This window comes from Alnus glutinosa, chromosome 4 (assembly GCF_958979055.1).
Source record: "Alnus glutinosa chromosome 4, dhAlnGlut1.1, whole genome shotgun sequence".
NCBI lineage: Eukaryota > Viridiplantae > Streptophyta > Magnoliopsida > Fagales > Betulaceae > Alnus > Alnus glutinosa.
Window position 1 is genome coordinate 10780728 of NC_084889.1, and position 17306 is coordinate 10798033.

At 35.6% G+C, this 17306-nt stretch overlaps 1 protein-coding gene across 1 annotated transcript; it reads right to left on the reverse strand.

Annotated features, from left to right (window-relative positions):
* Positions 1 to 681: 681 nt before the first annotated feature.
* On the reverse strand, positions 682 to 2371 carry LOC133866458 ((S)-8-oxocitronellyl enol synthase CYC2-like). The gene is made up of 2 exons (XM_062302993.1): positions 2180 to 2371; positions 682 to 2068 (listed from the first exon to the last, which is right to left on the reverse strand). Exons 1-2 carry the CDS (start codon positions 2216 to 2218, stop codon positions 935 to 937), a joined length of 1173 nt encoding a protein of 390 aa, XP_062158977.1. The 5' UTR covers positions 2219 to 2371; the 3' UTR covers positions 682 to 934.
* Positions 2372 to 17306: the final 14935 nt, after the last annotated feature.

Below are 17306 nucleotides of genomic sequence, written 5' to 3' on the forward strand. Positions count from 1 at the left end.
AATAAGACCACCGCACCAGGTATGAAAATACATGCATTCTCTGTGCTTTTGAGATTACATATATTCTTCAGAAAATCGATTTAGATCTGACTTAGGCATTGGAGTGGGCGTAGTCGGCACCCCCGACTAGTTGTTTGTTGTTTTACAGGAATCAAGGTTTGCAGGAAGCGACGAATCAATTGGAGACACGTCACCATACCGAAAACTGTACCAACAATGTGATAGATTTTTTTAATGGAATATAGCTTTAAAAACCACGTAGCTTAAAAAATCAGACTTGTACGCAAAATTTTTATGAAAAATTAATCAAACAGGCCAAGTTGCACTCATCAGTAGCATTTCCTGTATCAATTGAACTCAAAATTCACGACCCATTGACTCAGATATTTTGTGTTGTTTTTTTAAATTATAGTTCATAGAAACATCTAAAACTAGTTGAAAAAAGAAAAAGAAAAAAAAGCTCAAGCTAACAAAGACCCTAGTCATCCCAGGCTAGTTATTTCATCGAGCAGAACATGTAACACCCAAAACTACCATTCCATTCTGTTTTGCTTTTTTATGTTTATTTTCTACAGAATTCTCAGCAACCAACCAGAGAATTCCCAAACAAAATAAAATCAAATATCCGAACAAAAACCCGTAAATCACAAATCAAATGTCTGAACCAAAGAATCAACAACATTTCAAAACCCACGATTTTACCATCGACCCATCAACCCCTAAATCCAAATTGCCATTAATTTGCCTACGAAGTACAGAACCATCACTCTTTGGTCATGCCATTACTTGAAAATCCACGGCAACAAGGTAGGAGTGCAATAATTTTGTTCAAGGAAACCATACATCTTTCCGTTGATGCTTATTTAAGAACACCACCAGCATACATTCAATTGGCAATAACACCGGAGGACCATAAACATTTGCCTAATAATTTTTAAGGCACAATCTTGTAAGCTTTCATCTTATCGATCCAGGAGATGAACGAATTCTTTGAGTTTCTGAACCCCAAGAACCCATGCTCCTTACTCTTATTCATGCTATCCAACAGGGCCTCCCCCCCTCCCAGCATCATGTCCGCAAACCACCAGACTCCAACATCCTCGAGCTTGGTGGGTGGAAGTTGATTCTCCCTCAGAATCTCCTCCCACACAGGACCCTTGTCTTTCATCATCTCCCTCAAACTCAATGTCTCACCCTCGTCGAACCCAAACTTCTCAATTCCAAATTGCTCAGCCAACACTTTCCAAAAGTGCTTCCACTTGAACACGTCCCCGTTGCTGCAGTTAAATGCTTCGTTCCTCGCATACGGATCCACCGCTGCCCAAATAAGCTGCTCCGCGATAAGATCAGCATCGGAAGCCACCGAGTAACACTCCCAAGCCGCTTTGGTCCCGGGGAATTTCAAGGGAAGCCCCTCATGCTTGCATATAGCGGCGTACACGCAAAGCGTGCCGATTATGTTCATCAAGCTATACGGCGAGAACCCGAATATCACTTGGGGCCTATGAATCGACCAATTCAAGCCCTCTTTTTTCTCGGCCTCTTCAAACAACACATCTTCAAGAGTGTAATAGAAATTAGGTACCTCCAATCGAGGCAAGTCCTCCGAGAAAGGTACTTCGTAGGATTGGATCTTGCCGTAAGCTTCGAAGGGTCCGATATAGTGCTTGGTCCCTGTCTGAAGGCACACGTGGCTGAGATTCACTGCGTTCGGGACTACGGCGCTAAGCACGTTGCGGAACATCGCGCCGTTGGCCTCGCAGTTCTCGGCCTCCGTGGATCTGTTGGTCCAGGTGACATAGAAGATGTGGGTAACATCAGTCAGGGGAGAGAGCTTGGCCTGGGTGTCCTCCGCGTCGGAGATGTCGCACTGGATGTACTCGACTGGGTGGTCCGCGTTCCAGTTGGGGCGTGGCCGGCGTGCCACGCCGTAGACCTTCCAGGGCCCGCCTGGGGTGTCTGAAAGTGGAAGGATTTCCGCCAGGCTGTTGCCCACGATGCCAGTCACGCCGATCACCAGCCCCACGCTCTGGAAGCTTCGCGGCTGTTCATCTTCCCCGAATTTCTTCTGCAAAATCCATTACAATTAAGAAATTAATAATAACAATCACATAAGAGTTGGATAAACATAGAAAATGATTCGATTTGTTGTCGCTGTTGTTCTCCTTATCGTTCTTACCTTGGCAGCGCCAATAGCTCCAGCCCACCACCAGCTCATTTTTTCTGAGTTAAGATGGACGGAGGAGAAGATGATGGAGTAATAGACAAATGGGATTGGGAGCGGAAGATTAGGTGAATCCGTGAATGGCAGCTAACTGTCAGAGTCTAAGGTTGAGCGTGTTTGGGTTCGATCTTCCGTTGCGTTTGGGTTTCTGCTTCAACTAATAAATGGAGGGGAGTTGTAACTTGCAAGGGCAAAACAGGACAAACATGCGGTGGAGATGACACCAGCCATGACATCTCCTGGACACTGGACAGCAGCGTGGCCGCTTGGACGGCGATCTAGGGACTTATCTGGAAGCTCTTGGGGTTAGTATTGTCTTTTCCAAGGATCACTTTTTTATTATTCTTTTGTGGCATTTTCGTAAATATGTATCCTTGGCATTTTAATATCTTAATCAGCAATGATTTGCTAGCTTAGAACATTTTAATATCTTAATCAACAGATTACTATTGTAATCGGACACCAGTCACATATGGATTTCTGTTTCTTTCCATATTTTTCCTTGATAATGGATAATATAAGAAATACCTCTGCGAATTAATTGAAATATTCTTACCCAAAATATCTAGTAAGAGATTATTTTATTTATGCTTATTATAGGTTAATACTCATTCAAGCTCGAGTAATTTTAGAAGTTTTTTTTGTGTTTCTCCAAAAATAATATGTCTTTTAAAATCATCATTTAATCTATTTGAGTCAGCTGTTCGATCGGGTCTTCTCAAACTTTCGTTCGTCCTAGACTGTCCTAATTAAGCTCAATCTTCTTGTTTTCTAACTCATTTCACAACTTACTCAAGCTCAACCTTTCGAGCTTCAGCATGAAGGCCTCAAACTTTTTCTTTTTCGTTTAAGCTGGCTAGGCAATCTTGCACTTCTCCGATAGCAACTCGTTCCAAAGGGCCTCAAGCTCGGTTCAGTTGTCTCCCTCAGCCTATGGTTGGGCTTGAGCCTCTTGGAGCTTGGCCTGGAGCATCAAGCGCTCATTTGAGAATAACTAGTTTCTGGCTCTAAGATCCCTATCCCATGGTGCGAAGGTTCTTCGGCAAGGCTTGTGTGACTTCTCAAGGTTCTTTTTGTCCGGCATAAGATCGAATTAATTGAGTTGGTCGCTGCAAGAACCTTTGTGTAACCCCCGAATTTTGACTCTCAAATATAAAAGTCTTAACTTGAAAAATTAAGACCCAATAATAATGATTGAATTATTTAGTAAAAATTTTGAATGGATCTAAAGGAAGTGTGAGAATATTTATGAGATTAAATATTCATTAAAATTTAAATGTCTTAATTATATTTCTTGAAATAAGAAATTATTAATTGGAGAAAGATAAGCTTTCAGGAGGCTACATTTGAGATTTATGGAGAGATGTAATTAATGGCTAGAAAATTTAAAAAATAAAAACAAATGTGTGAATTAAAAATGATAATAAATAATATTATTATTTATATTACCATTTCATATTAAAAGAGTGTAGTGAAAGATCTATTCGGATGAACTTTTCGACTAAAAAATTATATGTGATTTTTCGACTAAAAAATTAAAAATCTAGAGTCAATCGAAGATCATTTTGTAGCCCAATTAAATTAAAACCGCTTCAAGCCACCCGTCAAAATGTTTTCCTTGAAGCAATGAACATGCTCGTAAAAGTTTGTAACAATCGGAGGACGGGAAGGAGCCGAGATAATTGGAGGGATAAAAACAATAAAATTTAATCAAATTTAACAATATATGTATATAATTAGGATATGTGGCAGAGCACATGCTGAGGGGCCCTCCCCTTATAAAAGGGGTGTGACCCTCCTTTTCTCACATCAAGTGAGGAAGGGAAGGGAAATGGAGAGAGGAGGAAATAAAAAACGTCTGCCGAGAGAGAGGATGAAAAAAGAGGATTTGCTGACTTGGCTCTAGGTGAATGGTGCTGTGAGATTTGAGACCTTAATTTTTATAAATTAGCTCATCGAGTTCGTTTTGAAGTTGTCTTCCATTCTGTGTATGTTCATTTTTTTTAAAAAAATTAAATTAAATTAAATCGTTACAATGTTCAAATTAATCTGTGTAGTTTATATTAATATTTTAGAATATTATATTTATATAACGCTGTTCTATACAAATTGTTATAACAAAATTATAATAACGTCGTTTTAATGTCCAACTAAAATGAAAAATTTTATAATATCGTTGTTATAATGTTCAAGTAACGTTATAATATTTTAATAATATTTATATTAATGTCATAATAATGCATGTATAAAAACAAGGAGCAAATACTATAGATACGCAGTTATGATGCACATGTGACAATATGACGACATCATAGATATACCGTTACTCTAATGAAAATATAGCAATATGCGTAAAATAATAAAATATTACTTAGGATTATGTACATGCTATCACGTTGGAAGGTCATGCATTCATGTAAATAGTACCAAGCATACACTCCAGCGGTGTCATGCTCGCGAGATATTTACAAATTATAAATATGTGATTATGCTGCCCATTTTTTTACAGAGTATAAGGATAAAAATTAAGAGGTCGTTAGTTTAGACTTTTAAAAATAATTTAAAATTGACATATTGTAGCGCGCGAGTGCACTAAATGCAGTGAATACTAGAATTAAGGAATAGAAGCAGAGTCTAATTTAGCGTTTTACGGAGGAGGTAAGTATAATTACTTATTGAGACTTGTACTTACTTTTAAATGTGATATTTGTTTTAGAAATTGAACCTGATTATTTTATGAATTATTATGATTATTTACTTTCGATAAATGTGATATATCATACGATTGATGAAATGAGATATGAGCTGCATCTTGGACTTGTCATTATAAAATGGATAGTAAGATATTTAATATATTGGGAAGAAGGTCCCCAGCATGTGGGTGGGGAATAGCCTCAATACTGTTAACAAAATCATGAAATGGTTGACAAGATAGACCAAAGGGAGGAAGGTCCATGTGGGTGTTATTGAAAGGAAGGTCCCAATGATCATTTGTTTTTGATGAGTTTTGTATGTTTTGAGAAGATATATGGAATGAAATGTGAAATGCATCATGATCATGATACATACACTACAAAAAACAAATGGTTGATTCTAGTCGGTTTTTTTCTAGACGGTTTTGAAAACCGTCTTGAATTATAGTTTTACAGTCGATTTTATAAAACCGTCTGTAAAGTTAGAAATGGTTTTATTGAAACCGTCATAAATATATATGTATATATATTGTTTTTTTTTTCTCCCATTTCTTTCTTTTTAAAACAAAAGCCATGCTTTGTTTAAAACAAAAGAACCATTGTTCTTTTTTCTTTTTTTTTTTTTTTTTCCCTGTTTGCCTTCTAGAAAAAACTAAACCATCTCTCTCTCTCTCTCTCTCTCTAGGTCTCTATCTCCGGCCGACGACTGAAGACGGGCGACGGGATCTGGATGGTTGGCGGCATCTGTATGACGGGAACAGGACAACGAGATCTCGCGACTGGAGAGAGTGGGTTTTCGGAAGGATTTCTGGCCGGAATACAGAGAAAGATCCAGTCTGATCTTTTATTTATTTATTTATTGTTTGGGTAAATGAAATTTTTAGGTTTGATTTACATTTTGTGTTTGTTTTGGATTTGGATTTGGATTGTGATGATTCACGGCTGAAAGAAGGGGTTATGAAAATTTTTAGGTTTGATTTGTTCAGGATTTGTGAAAATTTTTGGGTTTAATGTGTAGGTTCAGGATGTTACTGATCTAACTGTGAGAAAATTGGGAGTTGATGGTTTTGAGAAAAAGAACAAGAAGGCAGGATTTGTAAAGGATCTAGGAAGGCACAAACTAGTCGTGAGTTTGTGAAGGATTTGTTCAAAAGGCTTAGTACGAATGCTATTTCCGTCCTTTCCATCGTCGACCCAGCTACACCGTTGACGAAAATGAATCGAGACAAAAAAAAAATTATGGAAAAGAAATAAATAATTTTTAAAAAAGAAATATTAATTAATGATATTAATATATAAAAATAAAATAAATAAATCGAGACAAAAAAAAAAAAAAATTATTAATTCTGGACGGTTTGAGCCAAACTGTCCATAACCCGAATTACCAACCCATATTTCTGGACGGTTTAAAACTGTCCAGAATAAACCATCTAGACTTTGTTCCAGAGAGATTTTTGCCATTTCTGAACGGTTTCAAACCGTTCAAAAATCCTGAATTTTTTGTAGTGCTATTGCATACATGTTGCCAAAATGGTAATAAGACACTTTAATATTGGGTGGACGGACCTCAAGTTGGGTGTGAAAGGGCCCCATCCCAACCTGTTAGTCTAATAATAAATTTGAGGGAAGGTCCCTAGTATGATGGTGCAGAAGGGCACCAATACTGTTAACAAAAATCATAAAATGGTTAATAAGATAGAAGGGGGGTCCCTAAGAATGCCACTAAGGGAGGAAGGTCCTAATAAGCGGTCGCGTGGGAGGAAGGTCCCAGCAAGCCGCATAGTGATAGCTCTTGATGAGATGTGAGAGGATGAAATGATTTAAGGAAATAAGACATCTTATATATTATACCAAAGAGCTATAATATATTTCCACTACATATGATTAAGGAAATATTATTAAATACATCTGTAGTTCTTATTTTATCAATTATGATCTTATATGCAAAACACTTCTTTTTATATCAAATCATAAATGTTATTATAATCACATGTGAATATATTTTCAAAAAGCATGTTCAAAATAAGGACATTAATCTTTATATTTACTAAGACTATGGACTCAATAATCCGTCTACGTGATTATGGTAACCCGACAATTGCATAGATTGTGATGTAGGTTAAAGATAGTGGTAGACCCAATTGCAAGACAGCATATGTTCGTCCAAGAATCTCGAAGGTCTCTAGCCTGTGGAGTGCTGACTTGCAATATATAAGGCAGTCCATTTAATTTATTTATATGCCGAATGTTGCATATTTTGGTAATTCAAATAGTTAATTTTATTTTGTAATTAGATGTTCTCCTATATTTTATTAATGAATTTTATTATTTTATTATAAAGAAAAAAAAAAATTTGTCTGCTGTGTTATTTGAGGTAATAATAGTAGTGTAACGTAAAAATTTAATTATTTCCACTTTTGCTATTATAATTTAGGGCGGGGCACACTTTGTCACACCGTCACTCACCCCTCGCTCCTTGCAAAGAACCATAGTACCCAGCCCAGCCTAAACCCAAAACAAACGGGTCGATTGAGTACGGAGAGAGAGAGAGAGAGAGAGAGAGAGGAAAAATAAAAATCAGTCGAGGCTCTCACCGAGATAGAAGATCATAGAGCTCATCGTTGAGGACCCTAAACAATTCATTGCTCCTCGCTGCCAATTATTCGTCAAGAAAGAGCCTCCTAAGTGGCCTCACTGGATTCCCGAGCAGCTCTCTCCATCTAGCCGAAGAGCCAACTCTAGATGGCATTTTGGGGGGGGGGGGGGGGGGAGATGGGACTTGCCCATCAAAATCAGAGACCTTGGGCAGATTAAGAGCCACTTCCTTTCCTTTTCCCTTGGGTACTTGGGTGGTCAAGTGATGTGGGGCTCGAGGCTAGTTTGATTCTACTTCACCTATCCGCAAGCCCGGGAAAACAGGACGACTGGCCACGAATCGACTTCAACATGGACGAGGTCAAACCTAGGAATCGGACAAGCCAAACTTGGGAACTGTAAGCCCATATATAGCTCAATAAGTAAATAACTAATTGAAAGAGTGTGTGATGTGAGCCCTCTTTTATTCTGATAAAAATATCTATTTCTTGTTAAGTAGGAACATACAACAAGCTGGAAATATTTCTAAATAAAAATAATTATCTGTAGTTGAAATAAAAATGAAATCCCTTTCTTGAAACATAACGAGAGAGTGTTTTTTTCTTAAACTGAAAACTGTTCTAACACAAATTTATGTTCATAATAAGTGCTAAAACTATTGTAACATTAAATACTTGCCTTTTTAAATCCTTGAATGCATTGAAATGCTTAAAAATGTTTCTAACTTAAAATAACATTTTTCTATTTCCGTGACTATGTTGATTGTATAGGGAAACTAAAATGACCTGGGGGAACACATCTCCTTGACCAACCTTAATTATGATGACACCAAGAGTGGCACTAAACTGAATTGAAAACACATCCTTACTCGACCCCGACTATGTTGACGTCACGACCATGACTATTCTAATTCCATGGGTGACACACACAAGGATGAAACCTCGTTTTCTAGCTACTCTCTTTCATAACATGGTACTATACTTTCATACCACTGAATCTTCTCCTATAAACTTTTCTAAAACTTTCCATAAGACTCTTCCTTTCTAAATACTCATAAAACTCTACTGAAAATTGATGTCATGGATAGATAAGTTTTCACATATATAGTAATAATACAAACTAAACTAAACTGGAGAGACACTTCATTGCCCAAACCATGAATATGTTGATGCCATGGGTGACCCACAACCACAACTATACTAACACCATGGGTGACACACAAGCCTAACTATTTTGACATTAGTAATGACACCAATCATGACTATGTTGACACCATGGATGGCACACCCAAGGAAGGAAATCATATTCAGTCTAGTCCCTTACTTTAAAACTTTTCTAATAAAAGTATGTAATAAAGTGAGCTGTAACACCCAGAAACCAAAAATGGTGGATTATAAAGGCACTCATGTAATACCTCAACTAATTAATTAGGGTTAAGTAAGCCTGAATTAAAGTAATGGTAATGATAGGGTTTGTTAAAAAGTAAAACTCTGATTTTCTGTCATAGTGGAACGTTCGACTAGGGAGACCGAACACCCTGTATAGTACACCGAACGTTAGATATTATGTCACAAACGTTCGATCCTATGGTGTATAGCATTGTACAGGTGATCAAGCTTTATGTCAAGAAGTACACCGAACATTCGATAAAACCCTAAGATCGTTGGATAAACAATACACCTAACGTTCAACTTTTGGCAGAACTGTGTAAAAGTATTTCATTATTATCTTTAAACTTCTAGGTTTATAAATACCTCACCCACTACACCCCCCTTCAGCTTATTTCCACCCATTCCACTCCGTGTTCTCCTAGAGTGAGGGTGTGAGATTGCTTTGGTGAAGAAGGAACCCTCTTGGTGTTTTTGTCCTTCTAATGAGGTAACCTTACTATCCTAACTCATTTCATTAGTTGTAGTATTACTATTTGGGTTTTTTTTTTTTTTTTTTAGCTTGACTTGTGGGTACAAGCCTCTAGTTAGTTTTGTTGGTCCTAACCCTAGTTTAGTGTTGGTTTCACATATTGATAATGTTGGACGTAACACTTTTCTGTATGGATGTATTATCATGACCGAGGAATCTGTTAAGAACCATGTTAAGACCTTAAGATTTGACTAAAAGTAGTTTTGTGGTGTTTTGGTTCAAAAATGGGTTTCTACCCATCACCGAATGTTCGATCATTCACTGGACGAACATTCGATATCGATGTTAAGAACCATGTTAAGACCTTAAGATTTGGCTAGAAGTAGTTTTGTGGCATTTTGGTTCAGAAATGGGTTTCTACCCAACACCGAATGTTCGATCATTCACTGGACGAACGTTCGATGTCAATGTTAAGAACCATGTCAAGACTTTAAGATTTGGCTAGAAGTAGTTTTGTGGAATTTTGGTTTAGAAATGGGTTTCTACCCAAGACCGGATGTCCAATCATTCACTGGAAAAACGTTTGATGTCGAGACCGAACGTTTGACTCTTTTGTCTGAACGTTCGACACTCGGGCAGTGAACCTATTTTAAACCCATTTAATGTTTAGGGCTTGTTTTAGGTTGGGTTTAGAACTAATGATAGGTATTTTCTCCAATTTCGAGGTTAAGGAGTGTCGATAGAATTTTATGGAGGAGCCTTACGACGCAAGTGAGTAAAACTCACATGGATACTTGTTATTATTTTACCCATATAGCATGATTATTTTGTGTACCAAACATGCATGTTTACAATACACATGAAATATATTTTTAATTATTGTGAACTTTATTTTGCAAAAATGATTGATAAATAACAAGATAATGAATATGATGAGTTTATAAAAGCATGAATATTAAATTTTATCGTATAATATGGTACACCAGTACATACATGATAATAGCCATGCGCTTAAAATTATACAGGTTTTCCCAATGGTCAAAGAGATTTATTTTTATATTTAACATTGGATCTAACGGGTGTTTTGTGATGGGTGCACCATATACGGATGGGGTCATGATTACGGTTTCGCTAGTAAAGTGGGCCACCCGAGGTCGGACTCGGTCAGGCTACTAGTATAAGACGGTATGCGGCAATATCTAGGGCATCGGTATTGTTTATAGGTCCATCGGAACAACGTCAAACCTGCCAGAAAGGTAACACTATCATGGGTAGACCATATGGAGTTGAACTATAACGTGAAGGGGCGGTCCTACATTGGGCCCCCCCTAGCCCCAAAATTTTCCCCTAAATTTTTTTTTTTTCACCAAAAAAAAAAAATTAAAATTTTACCTCCTAATTTTTTAATTTTTTTAGTTTTGCCCCCTCAAATTTATTTTTTTTCGATTTGGCCCCTCCATTTTTACAAGCTTGGGTCCGCCACTGATAACGTGATTCTCTTATTACAACATATACTATATCTATATTACATCCATGACCACTTTGTGAAATGAAGAATGATAACTATACATTGTCGCATGTAATTTGTATTTTAAATATCTGAGTTCACCATATGAATACATGCACCATGCATATTTATGCTCACTAATTCGTGGACTTACACTTATATCTTTTTTACCTATAAAACAGTTTTGGCGATGACAGATCCAACGAGACGTTATGTGACGTCCAACATCGCCTTGGAATCGAGATGTGTTTATATGTATAAACGTACAATTCTTCACACAATGCGTTTTAAAAGTGTGATGGCCATAAACCTATTAGAACTCTGAGGTTAAGCGTGTTTCTGCGAGAGTAGTACCGGGATAGGTAACCTTCTGAAAAGTTTGGTTCAGGAGAGCCAAAAGTGGACAATATTGTGTCGTTAGGGGTGGGTCGTTACACGTTATGTCTGCCTAGAGCACATAATTTAGGTTATCTTTGAAGAACTAGATCATATGTGGTTGAAAGGCATCTGGGATGGCGATGAGAACACTCGTTGTGATATGCTAGAGATTCTTCACTTGCTTTATCCCCTTAAGACTAGGCCCTAAGACCTTATGTTATTTTATGACTTTTAAACTTGGCTTGTAATACTTAGGTTGTTGACGATTGGTCCTTGAATGTAACACTTGGAGATTCATCTATGTTATGATGTTTAAGGTACTCTGGTTGTTTACGTTATTGTGCGTTTTAAATTAGTAAGCTATCTCTGTATGTAAGTGAAAAATCTTTCGTTGCAGACTCTCTTCAGAGAGTGTAAGATCTTTGGGTCTTATTCCATAAGAAATAGGGCTGGGAGGCGAACTATGAAGTTAACTACCGGTTAGTTAATTTCACTGAAGCATTACAACTCATGAGTACTAGTCACATAGTGGTTACTTACTAGGTGAGACTATGCTTTATAAGTGATTCTAGAAAAACTTCAAATTGACTAGTTCTTTTAGAGTGATATCACATATATGGCTTGGCTTTCTCTGGGTCGTTACAAATGGTATCAGAGCAGCTTAATAACACCATATGGTATTGGAGCATAGCATGACGTGTCCTTGACGAGACGTCAGAATTTAAATGGGGAGTTTGTAACATCATTATCCCACATTGAGAAGATGATTAGCCCACACAGAATTTGTGGATTATAAAGGTGCTCATGGGTGCTAGTCTCACATTGATTCATTACTATATGAGATTGGCATTTATAAATGATTACAAGAAATGTCCAAATGATTAGTCTTTTTGGATTGATAGCACATATATGACTAGGACCTTGTGTGTAATTATACATGTCAAAGCCCAACTCGTGACTCTGCTGGCGGCCTGGAGCCATGGGTGGCCTACAACCATGACTATGCTGACGCTATGGGTGGCAAACTTGAAGAAAGGAATCTATTATGTCTAGTCTCTTACTTAAAAAGGCTTTTTCATAAAAGCTTTTTTCTATAATCTTCTCATAAAAACGTTTTCTGATTAGTCTACTCATAAATCGTATAAGAAAAATCATGAAATTATGCTAAATATTTCATGCCATGAAAATACTATACATTGGAGCTTATACCACATTAAACATGGTTCACATTGATATCTTGTAATGATCCTGATTCTCTTTTGAGGAGAGTATAGTAATTTATTTATAATTGAGACGTTAGAAAATGGTAGGTTCAATCAAGTAATGAGAATAGATAATTACATGCATAATATAGTTATATAAATATAAATAAAATAAGAAAATGCCATTAAAATTTGATATATATATATATATATATATATATATATATATATAGTAATAATAATAATAATGTTAATAAAAGAGAATTCTAGAAAACTACTTCTATATACGTTCTTTTTAGGTGTCTTAAACAAAAGTTGATATTTTACTTCACGAAACCCTAAACCTAGCCGCCAAGTCCAAAAAAACAAACCTATCTCATTAAGGAATATAATAATAATAATAATAATAATGATGTTGATAAAAGAGAATTCTAGAAAACTACTTCTATATACGTTCGTTTTAAGTGTCTTAAGCAAAAGTTAATATTTTACTTCACGAAACCCCTCAACCCTAGCCGTCATGTCCAAATAAAAAAAATAAAAAAATAAAAACCTATCTTGTTAAGGAATTTCTTGTAAACCGTCTCTCTCTCTTGCAAAAAGAGACCTTGGTTACGCCGCCTCTATTTCTTTCAATACACTGCAAGTTTGTCAACCTCTCATCATGTTTTATTTTCTTTCTTTTATTTTTAGGAAATTGATCATCTCCATTTCACTTTAAATAGATAAGCCGGTTAATGCATTTAGAAGAGATTACTTGAACCAACGTTTTTTTTTATATATAAACAAAGGTAACCCCAAGTTTCGGTTCAGACATTGGTGGGGTAGGTAGGAGTAGACTTTTATTCCCTCTTCATCTTCCTTGTTGCATTACATGGAAATTTGTTTGTCATGTAGTGAAATGCCTTTTACGCATGACCTTAGACTCTTCCATTTAGTAATCCTCCTCCCCTCTCCTCCCCTTCCCTTATGGGAGAATATTTTTGTTGAATGAAAGTGAAAAGTGATTGATGTGATATAAAGTAGAGAGAATTTATATGGAAAGATGAAAAAAATTTGTATTGTAGTAGGTTTTTTTATTTAAATAATAATAAAAAATTGTTGATGTGATATAAAAAGTAAAAAGGGTTAAGAATATTTTGAGTTGATGATTTTTTGGGAGAGGTGAAAATAAGGGGAGGGGTAGGGGAGGGGGTTATTAAACGGGGCCAAATTTCTCTCTCTTTCTTTCACCTTTTGTAGTAATAGTGCTTACTTCCCCTTTACCACCTTCTTTAGTCTTTTGTGATATGGTGGATCTTCATGCTATTACGTGAATGCACACTTTTGGAAGCCCAATATCTTTGCTTTTCTTTTAACCATTGTTATATTTTCCTTTATTTTCCTTTTACTGAAGAGCTATTTATTTATTAATACTCCGTTTGTTTTGCCATAAAATGATTTTTGAAAAATAATTTTGACATTTTTTAGTATTTGATTGGGCGAAAATAATAGTCAATTGAAAAATGATTTTCGTTTGATAAAAATTGCTTAATAAATTTTAGAAAACGTCCCAGATGGTATACACATTCGACTCTCTTTTAAACGACACAGTCGACCTTCACATTCAAGCAGTTGACCACCACCGGAATCCGACAACGTCCGGTCAATGTCGTCGGATTCCGACTAGACCGGTCTGCTTCCAGCCTACTAGCCGGATTTCGGCACAAATGGCCAGATTCCGGCCACCTTCGCCGAAATCCGGCCAAACCAGATTCCGACGAAACTGTCTGGATTTTGACTTTTATCTCGGAATCCGGTAAAAGTTGCCAGAATCCTGTCAGTCAGTGACAAAATCTTGTCACCAGTGATTTTTATATATTTTACATTAATATTTCTATGTTGTGAATAAAAATTTATTTTTATAAGTTAATATGATTGAATGAAAATATTAAAAATATTTGTGATTTTCCGTACGCGCCAAACACCATAAAATGTTTTCAGTGAAAAACATTTCCTTGAAAAATGACTTCCCTGAAATCATTTAACGATGAAAACCATTTTACGTCGAAACAAATAGAGCATAAGTTTCAAACGGTTGCATTATCACTAGCACTCTGTCACGTAAATTCTTTTAGAAAAATCCATTGGTATTTCATAAACATAACATTTTGGTTGAAACATAATTTATTATTTTTCCATTACTTCTATATCATCTGTTTTATGCATGTCCAAACATGTCTATAAAAGTGTAGTAGTTATACTGTTTTGATCCCAAATTCAATATGGGTGTTTCTTGATTCCACACAAGGGTTTTAAATAATATCAATAGTAATAGTAATAACTAAAATTCTAGAATTTTAATGCAGTAGCAGGCCAAAATAAATCAAAATATCTCAATGAGTTATTGTTCATAAAGAAATTAAATAATTATATTGTTTTGTAAAAAATATGAGTGGTCATAAATTGCAGGTATATATATCATAGTATATTTTCTGCATTAATTTCCAAACGTTTTGTAGTATAAAGATTTCACAGTTTCAGATGATATAATTTAGCTATCTAGAAAGAATTTCTAAAGGACTGAAATTTATAAGTTAATAATATAACAGATTAATTTAAAAATATCTCGTGAGTTCATTCTCAATAGACTAGCAAGCCGAACCCGTAGTTGTGACAGTATGTTGCCTAGTTGTGAGTATGATTGTAGTAATTTGTTTAAAACTGTACTGAGGTAACTAATTAGCTATCAAGGATTTCTCTTAGCTGGATTCAGAAAGGTAAGTAGATCATCTGTCCCTTCTAAGGTTATTTTGTGTCCTGTTATCTGATCCATTGTTTTTAGCATTATAGTTATGTACATGTGAATAATTGTTTAATTATTGTATTGCGAATTTACCTTTCTTTAATAAAGGGTTTCCAAAGAACTTTTGAAAATGAAAGTTGTCTATAGAAAATTATATCATTGAGAAAATATATTTCTTTTCTTCTTGAAAGTTTCTATCGTGAAATAATTTCTAAATATATTCAATTTTTAGTCTTAGAAAGTTCCCAAATTGGGAAAGCTTTATTTTTTTTTTTTTAAAGTAATAATTAAGAGAAGTATGAGATGGACACCCTCCTACACGTCGCCCTAAAGATATCAAGAGTAAAAAAAAAAAAAAAAAAGGATGAAAATGTTGGGAAGATGAGGGCACGTGCGGATGATATATTTTTGGCCCAAGAGAATTAAAAGAAAACACGGTTTGGTACCGACATTGGGATGGAGGCGCAACCACTGAATGAAGTTTTGCCAGAAGGTGTTATTCCATCAATAGTCACACTAAGTGCACTTTAATTGATTAGCTGACAGACAGATCTATGGCCACAGTCGCTGCCATGGTCGCAAGGACCGCGCAACCCTAGTACACTGGACGTAACAGTGTACATGAGCCTTATTATGAGAATGTTAGTTATAAATAAATATATTTATGTCTTCTGAAGAAAATGAATGGTTTTATCGTAACTTTATTGGAAATCGATTCATTTCGAAATTAATGTGTCTTCTTTTAAATAGTGATATGTGTTAAACATGCTTTGAAGTGTTACATAAATTAAATCGTTTTAAGCAAAAGGTTTTAAAGAAAATAATTTTAACCCAACTGATTTATGGTTAATGATTTACTTACTAAGTCTTTTAGCTCATTTAGTTTACTTTTTATTTTTAGGCCTTAAGCAAGGACTAGGTGGGTTTGGTTGAAGGCATTCGAAATGAGGTGGGTTTTTCTAGAAGATATTATTTTGTCCATGTAGCCAGAGGTCTGAATGAAGCTGCTCATATTCTGGCTAAGACTGCGATTACTAATGTTGTTGATGATGTTTGGTTAGAAGATATTCCTTCTTGTATTTTGGAGATTATTACAAGGGACTTTCAAGTCCTTAGATCCTAATTTTGTTGTAATGTTGGGATCAGTTTTTTATTCTATCTATGAAGAAGTCGAGCTTTATGTTCAAAAAAAAATAAAAGGTGGCCGAGATGTGGGGCTAGGATATCCATAAGGAACATATAATGAACGGTTTTTCTTCAAATCAAATAAGTTCAGTGGCACATGATCATTTTCAATTATGAACTTGTTACTATCGAAATCTCATTTTAGAAGTTTTAATCAAACACTTCCGCATTTAAATAAATTTTTAATTACAGTCATTTTTTTTTACCATGCATTTATTATCTCATTTAGTTAACTGCTTTGGTATGCCTTATAATTCTTTGCACCTCTGAATGGAGAAGTTGATGAACCTACCTCTTTTCGGGCTGAGGATGTTACATATCTTTTATGAAAAATACCCATATATTGCATGATTCATAAAATATAACCTCATCTATTTCAATGGGAAATTTATGTAAATAAATCAATGCATTACAATTTTAACTACTTCCGAAAAGATTTTACTTACATTGTGTGCCTAAACTTCATTTTTACTCTCCCGTCATTGCGATCAATCCCTAGAACATCCTCTTAAAGTCTCTACTAAAAAACCCACAATTGCATTACATTTTTTTTTCTTTAATTAGAAAGGTCCTGTCCAAAAACAAGGACTCCCTAACCCTCAACTTTGTTTAGCTTACTCCTCAATCCTTCATTCTCATTTTCATAGTCATGCAACATTTCTAACTTATTCTAAAACTAGGGTTTGACTCCAAAACTAAAATCCTATTAATTTACCTTTCCCCTTTGACCTTAAAATAATAGTGCCTTATTTGGTTTAAACCTAATTCCGTAAATCCTCAATGTACTAACCCTCTTTCACCCTACAAATAATAAAATTAAGAGAGCCCTTTGATACGATCATACGGATTGGCCGTAAAACTCAACTTTTGCAACCTC